Genomic DNA, 19,142 nt, shown 5'->3' on the forward strand with positions numbered 1-19,142 from the left:
GCAAAAGATAGTCAGAGCCTTAGGCCTAAGAAGGAAAGGGAAATTAATTGGAGACCAGAACACAGAAAGAATGACAATGATGTCACCTGATTTAAAGTTTGAGACCTGTGCCTTTTCTGTACATGTTTAGAAAGACCATGCCTGAGAAAGAGAAAGGAATAAAGGTATCACTGGACAATATTAAACCTGACCGTGTGAGTGTTTAGATTGCTAAAATTTCCAGTAAGTGCTAACTGAAATGATTATTTTTGGCTATATTGACTATTGAACTTACTAATTAATATGTATGTCTTATGGTAAATTTGAGTTAGTTATTATGATGCCCTAAATACCAGCTTGTCCCTTTTTTTTGGTAATCTTTAGTTGCATAAGCGCAACCTAAAAATTTTCAGTATAAACTAAAGGAAGGGAGGTTTAAATAATGTATACCTTTCTATATTTTTTGTATTAAACTTTCTTGAGAACATAAATAAGAATATAGATTTCCCAGTAGATACTTTAAGGGTAACAATGAATATGGGATTATTGAATTTTTGAAAGGTAAATTTTGTTGTCAGGTCTATCAGAATATAGAAGAACAAAGTTAAGAAAAAGAAAGATTATTAAAAGTGAAAAATTAAAGAAAAATACAAGTGTGTTTTACATTATAATTCATTTGGAAAAAGGAAATGAAAATATAATACATAAAACGCATTAAAGAATGGAGAGTTCTTCTCACTTTCATTGACAATATAATTTATAATCCAAGGCCTGGTTTTCTGCATTTTTTTCAAGGTCAAAGATCATTATGACTACACTGAAGTTTTAAATTTCATACTTTTAGAGAAATAATATATAAGGCATATTGCATGTACCTCATCATTTTTTTAAAAAGTGCATATATGCAGTTTTCACAGTAGTTTTGTATGGTAAGCTATAGGTGAGAAAATACAAAAGAATGTCTTTCAGATACCAGCTATTGCGATTTCAAATCCCAGTTTCCCTCCAAACCCTTTATTCAGTGATTAATAGAGCAATTATAACTCATTATCTGGGATTTCACTTTTACAAATAACAAAATGTAGTAAAGCTTGAACTTAAAACATTGGCAGAACCCACTTGAGTTTCTCAACACTGAACATGCAATTGAACTCACATTAGAAAGGTCAAGAGGGGCCTTTCTGAGGGCCTCTGCTCTTTGTCAGATGTATTTATTCATGTGCGGAGGATTAGAATTCATAAACATTTTGCCAGTTTTTTGAATGCTATTTCTTTCCCTTGTTGTTTTTGGCCAGGCCATATCAATACAGCAAAATTTTGCTTCTTAGGACTTATTATCAGCAGAATAATATGTATTACATAACCCAAAGTAATTATAAAATCAGCAGGAACCGTTAGCTCTGCATCTGTGTGGACACATAGATGCGTACCAAAATCTTGATTTTTAAAAATTTTAGTTGTCTGAGTGTTGTACCCAAAACAGGCATTTTCTTCTTTTTAAATATCTTTATCATGAAAATGATCTACTTAGCAAAACATCTCTTAATTATTCTTTTAAGAAATATGTACAAGGTTAGTCAAAATAGTATACTATTGGATTAAAACTAATTTGAGCATGGTACAGGAAATTCCTAGAGGCAACTAATTTTGAAGACATACCAGAAGTCCATTTTTTTTCTTTTTCTTGGCAAAGTTTAGAACTTAGATTTATCGGTCCAATCAGTGCATGATGAATATTTTTGATCTTTTTAAATGAAGCACTTAGAAGCACCAGCTTGGGGTTTGCAAGAAATTGAAGTGAATATTTAAATGAGAAGAATCATTAAGTTGCTTGGAAAGGCATTAGGGATACTTGTGTCAACAGCCACATAGTTTTTAGAATTCATAATAGAAACATCTGTGAGGTTCCCAGAAAATCTGATTTTGGTAATCTGTATTTGAGCTGATTGGCAAACAGTGTCACAGTTGCTTTAAGGCCAAATTTGCCTACTGTTATGCAAAGCCAATTAGTGGCACCCCGGGTTACTTCCTCTGAAAGAAATTTTCCCAAGAGGTGAGAAAAGCTTTAAGCAGTTTCCATTCCTACGGAATCTAAAGCAAAAACATTGAAAAACTTCAAGCAAGTCGAAGAAAGGAGAGGACATGTAGTAGTAGAAGCCTTGGGTAGTGAGTTGAGAACATGGCCATTAGAAGATCACCTGTCAATACCAAATAAATGATGATTTCTAAGCTTGTTAGAGGAAAAAGCAAAACAAATTGTGATAGATCTGGAAGCTGTTGAAATTATGCTAAAGCCTCTAGTACTGCTCAGCATTTACACTCGGAGCATATAGCATGTTTTGATTTCCCTCACTCTTTTAAAATTTTGGCTTCTGATTTCTTTTTTTGTCTCTTTTTTTTTTCTTTTCTCTTTCCCTCCCTGCCTCCCTCCCGTTATTCTTCACTTCCTCACTCCCTTCAACCCTCTCTCCCTTTCTCCCTCCCTCTCTCCACTTTCTTTTTAATAACTGCTATCGCCTGTTGAGTATGCTCAGCTGCTTTCATTTGACTTGAATTTCACAAACAGTGGCTAAACTTAGTGATCGTGTTTGTTGATAATCTTTTAAAGATGACGTTTTGCTCTAAAGCTGCGAAATAGTCTCTTGAATTGACTCTAGTAAGTGTTGACAACCACCCCTGAGGTGAACTCTTGAGATGTTGTTGTCCAAGTTGCTCATCAGGGGTTTGTTTGCATTGGATTCCGAATGGGGAAGTTGTTTTGCCATCTTTTTCATCCTTTAGATTATGTATGGCTGAGGCTTAGTCCATTGGGGAATTGGTGTGAATCTGGGAAAGCTTACAAGCTCCTAAATAGTTGCCATTCATGAGTAAAGGAAGGAGGAACTGAATACAAGGACAATGTATGATATGTCAGAATAATGTTTTTCTATGGTTTTCTTTTAAACTTTGAAAGCTCACCATACTCTGAAAGAGAATGTATGGATAACCTAAAGAGAATAAAACTGTTTGGGAAAAATATTATTTGAAGATACTTTTCAGTGTGGATGTGGTCTATGATGTTGCATTTCTTGTATTCAACAAGGCAGAGCCAAATTGATTGTGGATTTCTTTTGTTTATATGTTTTATCAAATGCCAAGTTAAGTGGAGGTTGTTTGGATAATTCAGAACTCCATTTTCTGTATAGTCTTTAGGTTTTTCAGAGAGTGTTAAGGAGAATATGGGCCAGGAACCTGGACATTTCATAGGTTATGGTAACCAATGAAAGAAAGAAAGCAGTTCTTTGCCATGGTGAAACAAACATGTAATGATTCTTTTATCTGTCCATTCATTCCTCTTTTATTGGGCATGTATTTTGTGCCCAAAAGTTTTAATATAAGTAAAAGTAAAACAAAGTGCATTGGGAATATAACATAAAACCATTGTTTTTAACTATAGAGATGGAGGAATATTTTAATATTTAATTGGTCTTGAATAAAAAAACAGACTAATATGAGCTAATATCTAAGGAAAAGATTATCATGTAATGGGAAGGCATAGATAAAGACATTAAGACTTCTTAGAACTGTGGATGGCTCTGTTTGGATTTGTTCATTTTGTTTTTGGTAGAGGAGAGGTATGTTGAATAGAATAAAAGTACCTACTGAGTCTGAATCTGGGTAATGGAATATCATAAGGAATTAGAATTTCTGTGAAAAAAATATGGAAGCTTTAAACAAATGAATCCCAAGCTTTGGAGTGAAACAACAGCAACAAAACAGTGTATTTTTTTGTGTGTATGGAGATGGCAGAAGCTCATAGAAGAAAACAAAGCTTATTATGAAAATAACTGTTAGCAATTTTCCCAGATAATCAATAAACAAAATTATACTCTAACCACAATATGCTGGAACCGACTGTAAATGACTTGTGAAAGCCAATTGTGTGTGTCTCTGCTTAAATCTAAGTTCAATAACATCACATTAGTAGCCTGAAACAGGCCATGGTGGGAATATTTACACCACAGAAATCAGCAAATGCTACAAATTAGGACTATTTCTTGGACAGTTAGCAGTTAAACATTTACCGGCACACCACAGCTACATAATGTGAAACAGGTCTTGTTAGCAGAAAAGTCAACATTTGGAAAAGAGTATCATACAAAATCTCTTTAATAAAACAAAAAAATTAAGAAAATATTGAAAAATATAAAATTAGCAGATTAAAGGAAGAAGAGATTAAAAAAGCAAACAAAGAGAAGAATACTAAGACACACAAAGTGAAACAGGGCTTACCAAATTTGACTGTCAAATTTAAACTTACTTGCAGAAATGGGGGCAAGTAAACAACAAGATTTTTGGCATTTAATGTGAGCCAAGCCTTCTTCATAACAATTGATATCCAAACTACGGACATTATGTTGAAACACTACAAATACAGCCCTGAACAAACTTCCTTTCAATGTTGTTAGAACTTTCGTTTGACATGCACTTTTCAATATATATAGTATTTTCCTAACTCTACTATGTGGTTCTGTTTTCTCATTATGTTGTATATATACAAACTTACCTTAATGATTAAACAAGAATATCAATAATCTGAATTATCCAACAAATTGCATTCATTATCCTCTTTCCAATAGACCACTATGCCTTCTTCCATTTATTTTTAGGTTCATTTTTAATTACTTAGTTGGTGATTGCCATAGATGTTTAAATGTATCATGTGCAAACATGTATCATGGTTTAGCACCATGGAAATTATAGGATACTATTTGGGCTTGATATGAAACAGAGGCTTCTTCTCTTTGATATGGAACAGAGGCCTCTTCCTCCTTTCATTCATTGGCTGATGTATTGTTTAACCTACATTTCTCCAAAAGGATAAAAACTCAGTTAATAGAATAATAGCTACAGTAATGATCTCAGAGTCTGGCTCACTGGTCCCTCTTACCTTATTCAAGGAATTCCTGCAATATCTCATGCGAGCTGATGACCATGACTGTTCCCTTTACCTCTTGGTCTTCCTGTTACTCTCATAAGATTTATTAGACTTATGTCACTGCTATTGACCAGACATATTTCTTTATTGCTGTGTTGATATCACCCTACATCAACCACATGTAGGTAGGATGCAGGCAGACCCAATCTGAATAATTTCAATAGTTTGTCAGTGTAGTAACTTGATTGTCAGTATAATCACCCTGATTCTGATTTTCCCCCCAATCTATTTGGGCAAGAATTTTAATGACTTCAAACAAATAAAAGAGGTTATTTTGAGAATGACTCATGAATCACAATATGGATAAAATTATAACCAGATTTACTTACACAATCAAATTAAACATACACATCTAATTGCAGACTTCTCTAAGATAATTATTCAAATGAGAGCTGAGTTTTCACCACCAATCCCTCCTCACTAGGGAATTGATAATAGTTCATCAGCATGTAGAGTCAGGTCTTTATCACACTCTGCTTCCCTTGTCCTCTTGGTCTTGATTATCATATTCTTCCAAAGTTCCACAATATCTTTGACCCTGACAACTGAACCCTTTCTGCATTTTGTCTGAGTCGCTTTGCATGTTGCAGGGGGACTTTCAGCTTTCTTTGTAAGTGAATTTGTGGCCTTATATCTAAGAATATAACATGTTGCTCTCATGCAAAATATATAATCTCACTTTGTTTCCTGGAAGCACAATAATACAGTGGAAAGAACATGGAGTCAAGATCCAGACTTTGTTTCCCTATTCTCTTATGTCACAATGCTTTTTTTTTTAAATTTTTAACTTTTGCTAAACTGTTTTTAATTGTAAAATATAACACTTATACAGAAAACTGCAAAACACGAATGTACACCTCAATGAAATATGACAGAGATCACATATGTAATGATCAACCAAGAGATAGAGTAATGTCAGCATGTCAAAAGATCCCACATTCCCTAGTATCCCTTCTCTTTTCTGAAAGTAACCAATTTTCTGATTTCTAACACTACATTTTAATTTGTAACTTTATATCCATGAAATCATACAATACATAATTCCTTTCTTACTCGTTTTGCTCAACGTTATATTTGTGAGATTTATCCATGTTGTTGCAACCAGCCATAGTTGATTCGTTTTTATTAACATATAGTATTCCATTCCGTAAAAATAATTTTTGGGAAAATGTCACAGTTTATTTACATGTTCTACTTTTAACAGATAAAGGGAATTTTTCCAGTTTGGGGGCTATTGTATCTAATGTTGTGATGGACATTTTATATGTGTTTCTCGGTGCACTTGTACCGACATTTTTGTTGAATATATTTCTACAAATGGTATTGCTGAATCCTGAAATATACATGTGTTTAAGTTTTGTGGATAGCACCAAACTGTTTTCCATAGTTACATAGTGACAATTTGTACTCCTACCAGTGGCATACAAGTGTTTACACAGTTCTGTATCCTTCTAATACTCCATATTGTCAGTCTTTTAAAATCTTAGCCATTCTGTTGGATGTGTAGTAGTATATCACCATGGTTTTGATTTGCCCAGATGCTAATGAGGTAAAGCAGTTCTTCATCTATTTATTGATCATTTGGATGTACTGTTTTTGAAGTATCTATTCAAAACTTTTGTCCACCTTCATATTGTCTTTTTCCTTACGATTTAGCAGTTCTTTATAGGTTCTAGTGTTGGTTTCATGTGTTGAAAGGTGACCTTTGATAAATGAAAGTAACTTTTTAATGTGGTATAATTTATCAATCTTTTCCTGTAGAATTAGTTCTTTTTGTATTCTGTTTAAATATTCTTTCTGGATTCCCAAAGTCATGAAAGATTATTTTTATTTTTTCCTTACTCTTCTCTGAAAGGTTTATTTTTTGACTTCAACATTTAGATGCATACTTCATCCGGCATTGAATATGTATATGTATATATGAATATAGAGGTCAGGTTTGTTTGTTTGTTTCAATGTGAATATACAGTTGATTAAGTACCACTTATAGAAAAGACCATCCATTTGATGGGGCACAGTGGTTCACACCTGTAATCCCAGCACTTTGGGAGGCTGAGGTAGGCGAATCACAAGGTCAGAAGTTCGAGACCAGCCTAGCCAACATGGTGAAACCCATCTCTACTAAAAATACAAAAATTATCTGGGCATGGTGGCATGCACCTGTAATCCCAGCTGCTCAGGAGACTGAGGCTGGAGAATCACTTGAACCCGGGAGGCGGAGGTTGCAGTGAGCTGAGATAGTACCACTGCACTCCAGCCTGGGTGACAGTACAAGACTCCATCTCAAAAAAAAAAAAAAAAAAAAAAAAAAAGGCCATCCATTTATTATGGCTCAGTAGTGTTAACTTCATCCATGTATACATGGAAAGTCTATTCTATTTCACAGGTTTCTCTCTTTTTCTGTGATATTATCAGACTGTCTTAACTATTGTAGTTTTATAAAACGTCTTGATATCTGGTAGAACAAATCTTTCAGTTTGTTTTTCTTCTTCAAGACAGTTTTGGCTACATTTGGCGCCTCTGTACTTTTATATAAAATTTTAGAATCAGCTTGCGTGGTTGTACAAGTCACATATAAGTGGATATAAATGGGTTTAGTTCACCAATTAAGACAAAGGTGATTACAGTGTAATAACAGATGCTGTTTAAACAGAAGCTTTCTGTAATATAAGAAAAGTTTGAATGAAGGAAATGAAAAAAAAATTATCCACCAGAACTAACTGAAGGAAAACTCATGTGACCCTATTAATATCAGATAAAAATGGACTTTAAGGCAAGAGAAAATGGAGATCAAAAGAGATGTTTCATACTAATACAATATTCTATGAACCAAGAAGATAAAACAATTCAAACTTTTTGTGTCTAAGACAGCATGAAAACATATTAAGCATAAATGGAAAGAACCAAATGATAAAATAGGCAAAACCACAATCATAATAACAAATTTTAGTATGCTTCTTTCAGTAACTGGTAAATCATGAAGAAAATAAAAGTGAAGGGTGATGTAGAAGATTTAAACACTTGATAAACTTGCTATAATTTAAATATATAATGGAGTATATATCCCCTAACATGACAGAATATGATTCTTTTCAAGGACATTCTTAACATTTTAAAAAATAGACCATATATGGAGCATAAAGCAAGTTTCAATAAATTTCAACTAATTCAACTAATTGAATTCATACATAGTATAATTTCTTACCACAGTGAGGTAATTAGAAAATCGTACATATTTTGAGCTTTCAAATACACTCTCTAATTCATGTGTCCAAAGAAATCACAGTGAAATATTAGAAAGTATTCTGAAATAAAGCATTATGAAAATATAACATGTGAAAACTTGTGTGATATATAAAGCTGAACTTAGAGAAACATATAGTTTTAAATGTATATATTAGAAAATAAGAAAGTTTAAAATTAATGTTGAAAGCGTACATCTCATTAGAGAATCAAAGCAGCAAATTAAATGCAAAGAAACCAAAGAAGATATAAATAAAATGATAAAATAGAAAACAAGCATATTATATGTAAGATTTTTAAAGTCAAAGGTTGATTCTTTGAGATAAGTAGTAAAATTGATTTTATTCTAGTAAGACTGACCAACAAAGCAGCATGCGTGTCCTGCACTAGGAAAGAAAAGGGGACTTCACTACAGATTTTAATGTTATTAAAAGGATGACAAGAAAATATTAAAATAAACTTTATGTAAACATTTCGAAAATTTATGAAATGGAATATATGAAATGGAAAAATTATAATAAAAATGCAACTTCACAAGACTGCATAAAAATACAGAAAATTTGAATGGTTCTTTAGTTACTAACAAAATTCAGTTTTTAAAACTAAATTTACCAGGAGAAAACACAAAACCCATATAGCTTCACCAGGCAATTCTATCAGGAGTTTAAGGAAAAAATAACACCAATCACAAATTGTTTTAGAATAGAGGAGTGGAGGGTAGGAAGAATACATTGCAAATAAATTTTTGAGGCCTATATAATACTGATACCAAAAACTTAAGAGAATATCACAAGAAAGGAATATTATAGGAGAATCTTTCTCATAGTCATAGTAGTTAAAACCCTAAATAAAATATTAGCAGTTCATCACATCTTAAATGTTCATAAAATTTGGGTTTACTCTAGAAATATAACATATTAACTTTCCAAACTAATTTATTATAATTCATCACGTTAAGACAATGAAGAAGAAATATAACTATTTCAGTAAATATTTTAAAAGCAGCTGATAAACTACCCAATCATAAAGAACAATTTTTACAAACAGAAATACAAAATATTTATCAATTTGATGAAGGATAACTACAAAATAAATACATCAGGTTTAAAGGTGAAATATAGAAATTATTCTTTTAAATCAAAAACAAGACAAAAATACTCTTACTGCTTCATTTCAACATTGTTCAGGGAATCCTAGACAGTGCAATATAGTAAGAAGAAGAAAAAAGGTATCAGTATTGGAGAAAAATAAATAAATCTTTCACTATTTACAGATTATTTGTAATTGAGTATGAAGAAAATATATTAAAATATGTTCATTTAAATTATGAATTAATATGTAAATTTAACAAGGTGAATAGTTAATTAAAAATCAATGAAAATTGAAAACTCAATTAAAAGGTTTAGTAAAAATTAATTATATATCTATATAACTGTCATAACTATAGAAAATAAGTTTAAGAATACACTGGTTTTATGTAACCAGTTATCATTAAGGGAAACTGGGTGAGGAGTACATGGGAATTCTGTACAATATTTAGAACTTTCTGTAAATATAAAATTACTTCAAAAACCTTTTTTAATAATGAGTTTATTTCACACATACATTTTTGTATCCCCACCATTTCCATGTCTGACCACTACTATACTATGTCCTATCATAACATTCCATACATATTTAAAACCAAGCAAAGGGTGGCGTTTCCTCTTTAAAAACTGAACAGACATTTTGGACAACACATTCTTGGCAATGGAACCTGGACAATATTTATCAGACATGGTAGGTAAAGTTCTCACTCTGCATTACAAAAAGGACAGGTAGATATCAAATGATACAGAAATGAAAGAAGACAGAAATTTTCTAACAAGCTGTTTAAACTATTAAGGAGACTTCTTGCTCCACTGCCAGGGATCTTGAGTAGCCATCTGGTCAGTCATTAGGAAGCAGTTCTTCACATAATTGATGAACTTGGTTTCCAATTTGGGAAGAGAACCACCTTTTCTCGTACTTGCTTGCATTTTTGCTTTAATGTTTTCCACAGAACTAGGTCCTTTTAGTGTTTTGGGAGGTTTGTTGTTGTTGTTGTTGTTGTTTCTAGTTTTTGAAGGATTCTGGACCTTTTCATCTTGATGTTGATGGTTTGAGTCTTTTTCAGTCTGGTTTGATTTTTGTGCATTTTTGGCTGGAGTATCTTGTATAGATTTCTTCACTGGGCTTTTTCTTCAGCTTCCTTACCCTTATCATCATCATGTTCGTCGTTATCATCATCATCTTCATCAGCAGCAAGTTTTTACTTTTTTTCTATGGAACGTCACTACCACCTCTAGAGACAGATTGCTTTCCAGATATACTTAAGAGCTTCACATCCTCCTCCACTTCATCTTCTGACTGTGCATCTTCCTCCACAGCTACTATGTGCTGCCCACTGATATGCACTGGCCCTGAACCACACTTCAACCATAAGACCACAGGTGGTGATATTTCAAAGCCCATGAGGGAAGCTGTTGGCTGTACAGACATTTTCAAAGTTGCCAGTGTTACTTTTATTTGGACTGCCTTTAAATTTCATTGCTTCTGCTTCAACAATGTTGAACTGACCATTCTTAAAGAAAACTGGTATTCATTTTCATCATGATCCTCATTAAATGATAATCTTTGTCAGCTTTAGTTCACAATTGAAAAGATAATTCTGAGGCCTCAGGGGGCTCATGTCCATGTCCATTGAATCTTCCATGGTTTTGTGTCACCCACTTAGGTGGGAGAGAAGACGAATGGAGATATATGACTCCTACTCCGGTGAACAAACACACAGGACAGAATCACACCAGGATTGAAAAAGTTTAATTAAATTATAAATATACATATTTTATATATAGTGTAAATATATACACGTACATAATTTACAAAAGCATTAAACAAACCACATACCTAGAATAAATCTATCTGAAAATATGACCCTATTCACAAAATTGTAAAATATTTTCAGAGAAATTAACAAACATCTAAATAAATTATAGAATATACTACGTACATGGATTTGAGGTCTAGGTATTGGGATGATCCCAGTTCTCCTCAAATTGGGTTGAAGATTAATTTCAATGCCTTTCAAAATTTCATTCCATTTTACTGTCGTTCTATTGCTTCTTCTTCCTGCTCAGTTGAAAGAGACCTCTTCTGCCGTAATTATTGGCACGGCCATTCTGCCTTTGCTTGCCTTGGGTCTTTGTTTCTTTTGCATTTTCCTGCTTTTCTGATCTGTAGAAATATCTGCCTACATGTCAGGAAACCTTGCCAATGCATAGGAGAAAATAATTGTCTGGAAATTATGCAAGGGCAGTTCACCTTAGAAAACAAAATGAATTATCACTGCTGTTCTGATTCTTCATCTTAAAACCATATCCCGATTACAGCAGGTGACTAAGAGGAAGAACCCATTTTATTTTGTCTTATTAGCTATGGCGAGCAGAATAAAGGCCACCTCTTCATGTTTTTTTTTTTCAATTAATTATTTCTCCATTTATTCAACATTTTAAAAATGTCTGTCATATACAGTCTCCATATTTGACTTTAAATGACTCACAACAAAGTAGAGAATGGGAAAAAAATGACTTTCTACCACATAAGGTATTTAGTAAATTAAAGTATTTGTGGGGAAAAGGGCCATAGGAGGGGAAGAAATTTGCTCTAGTAGAGAATTTGAGGACCAGGCAATATTTGTGGTGGTCCTTGAATGCTCGTTAAAGTTTTACCAATTGAAAGAAGAATGAAGAAAATAGAATTCAGAGAGAGCAGAATAGATAAAGGTACAGAAATATTAAAATACTTGGCATATTTGGGAAACATCAACACATAACAAAAACACTAACAAGACTCTTTAATAGATCCCTTGCTTGATTGATGTATACATCCATCCTCACACACCTGTTATGTTTGCAAAGGCTCTGTTTAGCTGCCTTTATGTTCTGTTCTGAGTCATGCAAATAAAAAAAATCAGTGAGCTGTTTTTCATATCTCATCAGTACAGCGTAAATCTTAAAACTCTTACTCAACAGCTTCTCCAAGAATATCCCTCGCCTCTTTCTATAGATGAATCTTAGGCAACTAAAATGATTTTTGACGATTTAAATGATCTGATTCTAAAGAACCAGGAAATTACTTATAAGATGATAATGGCCACAATTTTATGGTGTTTTAAAATAGCTACAGTACTTAGAATGTATATGGTATATGCAACTTAACAAACATCTGAATCTTGTCAATACGTTATCATAACTTTCTGAAAATGATGTAGAAAAATAAACTTTCCTGTCACTGAGCCTGAAAATCTGTGTAAAGAATTGGTATGAGTAATGCTTGTGATTAAGCTTTAGATACGATTAAGCTGGATGAGAGTTTTAAGCGTCAAGAGGTTGTGTTAAAATTATCTAGTGTATCTTATAACTCCATGATGATTACTATTACTTAACAGAATTGCTCAACAGAGATGGCATGATGGTTGTGTACTATTTCCTACATTTGCATCTGCTTTATCTTTCTGTAACTTTTGCATGCAAAAGTTGTCTTGTTTGTATAAATTACTTCTTTAATTATCTTTTAATAACTTCTAGTAATGCTGATTAACCTCAATCGCCACTCTTTTTGCTGTATCTAATCACCTAAATTAAACACATAACAAAACTTTACCACATATTCTTATTTTCTGCTCCAAATGTATAAAAAATGAATATTTATTTAATATTATTTTATTAGTTATTAAATTATGAATAATGACCAGCACTCATTAATATTTATTAAGTGGATGCGTCAATCAGATGTTGTTAGTGCTTACAATTGTGAGTGATTAAATAAATAACTCTCTAGAAAAGACAACCCAATTCTGTGGTCCCACCATAAAAGATTTTAATTTTATAAAAACAGACTCTAAATGCCACTTGCCTTCTTGCCAACGGAGAGAATATTATCCATTGCATAGCTACTAGAGAAAAAATAAAGAACCTACATTGAGAACTTTCTGAATTCAGCTCTGTCTATATGTGTACACTCAAAATGAAACAAATTGGGGCAATTTACTGAAGGTTAAATCCTCTAAATGACATTCAACTAAAACATGCAGGGAAATGGTTTGGGAGGTTTAAATGATCAATTTAATTGCCTTAATTCTCCCAATTGCTTTTCAAAGTAGACACAACCCTTTTGCATCTAACTGAAGATTCTAAATTGGGGGTTTAGGGGTGTTTGTATTTTACTCTCAACACCCTGAATCACATATGCGTTCTATATAACCTGAGTCTTTAAAATAGCCCAGACCTCAGTGTTCAAGAGACCAGAAGTTAGATGTTTTACATTATGATCTGCCTATAGCTTTCTTTCCAGGATCCAGCACCTTTCAATTTGTCAGCATTTTTACCCCAAAGTCACAGGGAAGCTTTCTGAAGAGCTAAATATGCTGACATCGCCTTGTGCTTTTGTTCTTAAATATTGGAACATAGAGTGTCATTTCACGATATTTTATTAGTAAAATCTACCTCGTTTCTATTAAAAATTATTTTCTCTAAGCTCCAAGAAAGGAGCAAAAATTATTTATAAGCAAAGTAGCTCTCTGAACCTTGTCTAATACATAAGAGTTTTCCAAGTAAGCTACAGTTGATGACTCAGTAGTTCCTCTGAGTTAAGAGAGTGTTACTGGACTAACATATCCTTGAAGATACAATTTGAAATACCAGATTTTAAAAAATGATTTTAACGAGTTTTAAGAGTTTATTTCAGAACCTTGTACTGCCACTGAGCGGTGGTGGTGATTTTTTTTTTTTTTTTCCTCTCACCAAACTGTATTGCAAATAAACCTTTTGATGTTTAAAAGTTTTTCTTTGGCAGCTAAGAAAAACACTCTGGAAAGTTATAGTTAGTGAATTTACCCATGTATAAATATCCCTGAGCTAGTCTGTTATCCTATGGCATCTGGAATAAAGGTGCTATTGTTTGAGATTTCATGATTGAAGAATAGAATAATCAATTCAGAGAGACCCTGAGGGGAAGATTCACTCACATATGCGGTGGAAACTTGTAATCCTTGTGTTTTTTTAGATTTTCCTACAGATGAAGAGACATAGATGAGTTCATGCTTTGATGCATCTAGTGACATCGCTTCCCATTCATGCCATATTATAGTTTGATCACCAGTTCTTATTTGAGATGATTAACCTTAACATTTCTAGGAAAACTACTTTTTTGTTAATCCTTTTGTTACTATTACTTTATTTGCTTTTTGGGTCACAATAGCTGGACAACTATTTTGTTTGCAAGGGCCCTAGCCATGCGCTTTCTGCTGCAACATGCCAAGCTAATCAGCACGGCATTCTGAGGGATGCATTAGCAGACTTAGGTCTGACAAATAGGCTCTATAAATTATTTAAAGCTTCTCTTCATTTCTTGCAAAGCAATGTTTGCTGAGCTTCTCCATGAAAAATTAGTGTAATTCCAGAAGATCGTGATAGATTTGCAAGGTAGGAATTTGGCCTGTGCTACGCACAGACATCTGCATAGTTATGAATAAAGTAGAAGTTAAATGAAACTGTACAGTTATTTTACATTTGGTTATTTGAACCCTTTCTCTACTACTTTATTCAATGGCCTTTGAATAAAAGCAGTCGGTCTCATGGCTTTCTATCATGAAGTGTTCAAATGTATACAAGGTGGTTAGATGTAAAAACACTGTGAAAGTATGGATAATAGACTGCCCACTTTCTGTCTATTGCAACTTCCCTGAGGTTTTGTTTGCAGGGCCCAGCTGCGTATACAGACATGATGGAATTTGGTTTTTCAGGAACCTACAAAAATTACACAAATAACTCAGATTTTTAATGAATAATACACAGACATGCACCTGCTTCAGGGACTTCATAGATTAGTCTTGTGACCAATGGAAAAGCCCCTTGGAATTCAATTACATGGATGCAAAACAGAAAATAAAACTGGCTACACTTTTAGAACTAATATCAGCAAAATGTTAACTAGTTCTCGGAGCAAGCTTTTCCTGAGGATTAGGTTGTTTCAATTTGCTTTGCTTCTGTGAGACTTACTATAAAGTCGTAATATTCTGCTCATATTATTATCTACTATTCTTGCAGCTGGAGCCGCTTGCAGAAGATATTCTCCACCAAAGCCCGAATATGAATGCTGTTATTTCTTTACAGAAGATCATTGAAATTCAAAGTATGTCTTTAAAGATTTTTAAAAAATTCTAATCAGGTAAAACTAACTAAAATTATATTAAGAATTATAGTACAAAGCAACATTTATTTAGAGTTATAATTTGCACATATGTTCTTACGTATATATCTTACTGTGTTGCTCTTAATGCAGCAATCTTATCTTACACTGATGACAAAACGTGGAGACTCTAGATTTAGAATCCTGTTTTTCTCATGCATTTCAGGCATTTGGATTTTTTACCTTTATGATCACTAAGCATTTACCCAGAATCATGAAATAAATGCAGAAATTGTGATTTTGTAATCCAATCTTAATGAAGGGTAGTTACCTCCTAATGATGTTGGAATTCTGCAATCATTTACTGATTTATGTGTGTTAAGAGAGGAAAAAAATTAATGAGAAAGCCTCTGTGTGGGAAAATCCAACTTAACAAAGCAGGGTTAAGTCATAGGCTTTTTTTATTATCCAATTCCCTTCACACCCATACATACACATAAGTGCCCATGAGTGCACACACATGCTGAAATCAAGCACAAACTGACATGAAGATTAGCATGAAGAGATAAACCAAAGGGCAATATTAGGTGTCAAGGAGAATTAGGAAAATCCTTAGGTTTGCTACTATCCTGTAGAAGCATTTATTAAGTACCACTTAAGAAGCGACTTGCTAGCTATGTTTTTGGGTCATTGCCTTTGCTTGTTCAGTAGCAATTTGGAGATATGTGTTGACTGGAGTTAAATTACCCATTTATCTGATATTGTGAATATTTACACATCAGACCATACAGGAACTAAAAATAATTCTCCACTTAATCTCACTTATGCTGGGACTGAGGACCATATGTACCCCATAAACATTTATTGACTACATGTCATAACTGAAATAAACTATAAATTTCAAAGACTTTTAGGGATAGAAAAATAAACATTCAAATGCTGGGGTGCACTATTCACGTCTCTGATATAAGCCTAAAGTACAGGAACTGACAGAGACAAAGAAGGAAAGGCTGGAGGTGATTTCATAAGCTTGAGAAGAAAATCCTGTGATTGTCCTGTCTCTGTCTTGTGTCCGCTGGGGCTAGATAAAGAGGGTCTATTGTATGTCATTCTAGATTTCAAAGCAAAGAATCTTGAAGTGATCTTTGACAGCATTCTCCTATTCATCCACGTGCAATCCAATGTATGCTTTCAGGTCATTAATAGAATGAAAATATCTCAGTCTTTATGCATATTATTCATCTTTTTCTGAGCATTGTTTAGCCATTACATACACAGAGTGTTAAAATTGATTGTTCCTATGTATATTCTGAGTATATCACTTCAATAGGCATTTTTGAACTCTTATTACATGTTGATCAATTACCAAGGCACAGAGGTTATGAAGAGGAAGAAGACATAGTTTCCGCATCAGGGAGCTAACAGTCCAATGAGTGAAAGACAACCAAGTAAATAATTCCAATACAGTATTCACAGAGTACACAAGTCATGGAGAAGGGGTGGTCTGTTTCTTCAGTCCCTTTCAACTGGGGGTGAGAAGGACTGGAAAGTAAGGAAGGTTGCTTGACAGTGATATAGCATGAGTTTGGTTCTTCAGAGCTGAACAGCATGTTGGATGACTGAAGAAAGAGTGAAAATGCTTTGAAAAGAACAACGGAAGTGAAGGACTCTATTTCCATTTAGGTATAAAAAGTCATAGTTGCTAAACATCTTTAGAAACTCTACTGTTGCCTTTTATATTGGATCTCATTTCCTAGTAATGACTTTCCACTGCATAGTTTTTTCCTTTCACCACTGATGTTTTCAAGTGACCTCTGCAGTCTGCTTTAGCCAAGCAAACCTGTTTGACTCTTGAAAAAGACTCAAGCTATTATCAAAACTTGCTGTAGGAGTATCCTGCCGCTAAGGATTGTCAATTCCACTTTTCTGTCTCAAACTGCATTTGACACCACCCAACACTGACCACTTGTCTGTGAAATCCATTTCCTTCTAAACTCTTAATGAGTACCCCACCCAGCTTGGAGCATTATTGCTGATCCAATAATGCCATAATTTCTTGAGACCAATATATGGTGGTTCAGTAGTATGTTTATTTTCAATGTTTTCTCTTAAAAATAGCAAATATTTAAATGTCTCTTAGCTCTGGTTCCTAAATTAGAGGATAATCATCAGGAGGACAGCAATCATATCTTTTTGTCTCTGGATGTCCCTCCAGGAAGGGTTGACAGCAGGTGTGAAGTGCATGGGAGCCTGGCCATTAAAAGTAGGCAGATTTGAGTAGGTAGGACTTGAATAACTCTTCGAGACCACAAACAACAAAGGCCATAAGCAACCAGAGCTCCTCCTTCTGAGTCAAGGATATATGGTGTGGTGGACACTGATTTTGGTATACCCAGAAACAATGCACTCTTCACATCTACTCAAAAGGAGTCTGGTTTTATTAATGAATCTGCCACCAGATATCAGGCATCTCAGGGGAAGTTCAACTTAGCTCCAACTCCAGGGGAGCTGTTTTCAGTCTAAGTCAGTCAACCCACTTAACAGTGATTGGTTAAGTATGTGACTCAATTCAGGCCAATGAAAATCAGGACCAGCTTTATGGGCATTTAGCCTGCATGGTCACATAGGTCCCACACATAGAAGGGCCCCATGCTTACTTAGTGTAAGGCTCTTGCGGTTGCTGCCTAAAATTCTTACTGTGTTTTAAAGAAGCAGCCCATATTTTCATTTTGTACCAGGCCCTATAAATTCTGTAGCCAGTCCTGATGTGGTATATTTATTTTCAATGTTTCTCTTAAAAATATCAAATATTTAAATGTCTGTTAGCTCTGGTTCCTAAATTAGAGGATAATCATCAGGAGGACAGGAATTATGTCTTTTTGTCTCTGGATGTCCCTCCAGGAAAGGTTGACAGCAGGTGTGACGTGCATGGGAGCCTGGCCATTAAAAGGCAGATTTGAGTAGGTAGGACTTGAGTAGGTAGAAAGTCAAGGTGATGGTGATGTCAAAAAATGTTTACCAAGAAGGAATGATAGTAGCATCACCACAAGGACAACATAAATGTCAGTTGAGAGGGCTCTGAATAGTGGGTTGGGGTTTGTAAAACGAAAGAAAACACAAGATCGGAAAACGATCTCTCACCATTTGAGAAGTGGAGCGAAAATCGTTAGTGAGAAAGTGGTTCAGCACTGTGGCTTTGACCACTGTGTGGTGCATTTTTATGTGGTTATAATTGCATGTCTTTGGGGCCACTCTTCTATACTAAACGAACAGAAAAGAGCCCTCTAATGTCCACAGAGCAATAAAATAGAGTGGGTATTTCAGAGTCTCAAACTTCACAATGGCTTGGGAAATTAAAATTGTGGGCTCCCTGATTAGTAAACAGTGCTGAATTTCCTTACAAGATATGAAATTGCACTCTTGCTTCTCCCTGTTTTATAACCCATGCTTCCATTTCACCTGCTCCTTTGGGACTCCAGGACCCTAATTGTGTTCCTCATTTCCCCTTTGGCAGAGAAAGTGGTAGGGACAGGTTACTTAATCTGTGAGACCCAGTTCAAAATGAAACTGTGTGAACTCTTCCTTGTTAAAAAATTAATAATTCCTAGAGGGTAGCAGCAAAGCACTGAACCAAGCATGGGGTCTTTCTGAGAGTGGGGCGCTCCGCAACTGCACAGGTTACCCATTATGAAGCTGCCCCTGAAGGTAGTCTTTGTTCAACAGGAGCACTTCC

General features: G+C 34.2%; 1 protein-coding gene across 33 annotated transcripts in view; it reads left to right on the forward strand.

Moving 5' to 3' along the window:
- Positions 1-19,142, forward strand: part of LOC105475646 (histone deacetylase 9) — a 919,991-nt gene that overhangs the window by 862,101 nt on the left and 38,748 nt on the right. For all 33 annotated transcript variants that reach the window (XR_011621594.1, XM_071094019.1, XM_071094020.1 and 30 more), the window contains one exon: positions 15,328-15,412. Coding sequence is in view for 32 of the 33 variants with exons in the window: in XM_071094019.1 (XP_070950120.1) it covers positions 15,328-15,412 (85 nt within the window). In the remaining variant the exon portion in view is untranslated. The remainder of the gene's footprint in view (positions 1-15,327; positions 15,413-19,142) is intronic.

The sequence above is a fragment of the Macaca nemestrina genome, chromosome 4 (assembly GCF_043159975.1).
Source record: "Macaca nemestrina isolate mMacNem1 chromosome 4, mMacNem.hap1, whole genome shotgun sequence".
In the NCBI taxonomy this organism is placed as follows: domain Eukaryota; kingdom Metazoa; phylum Chordata; class Mammalia; order Primates; family Cercopithecidae; genus Macaca; species Macaca nemestrina.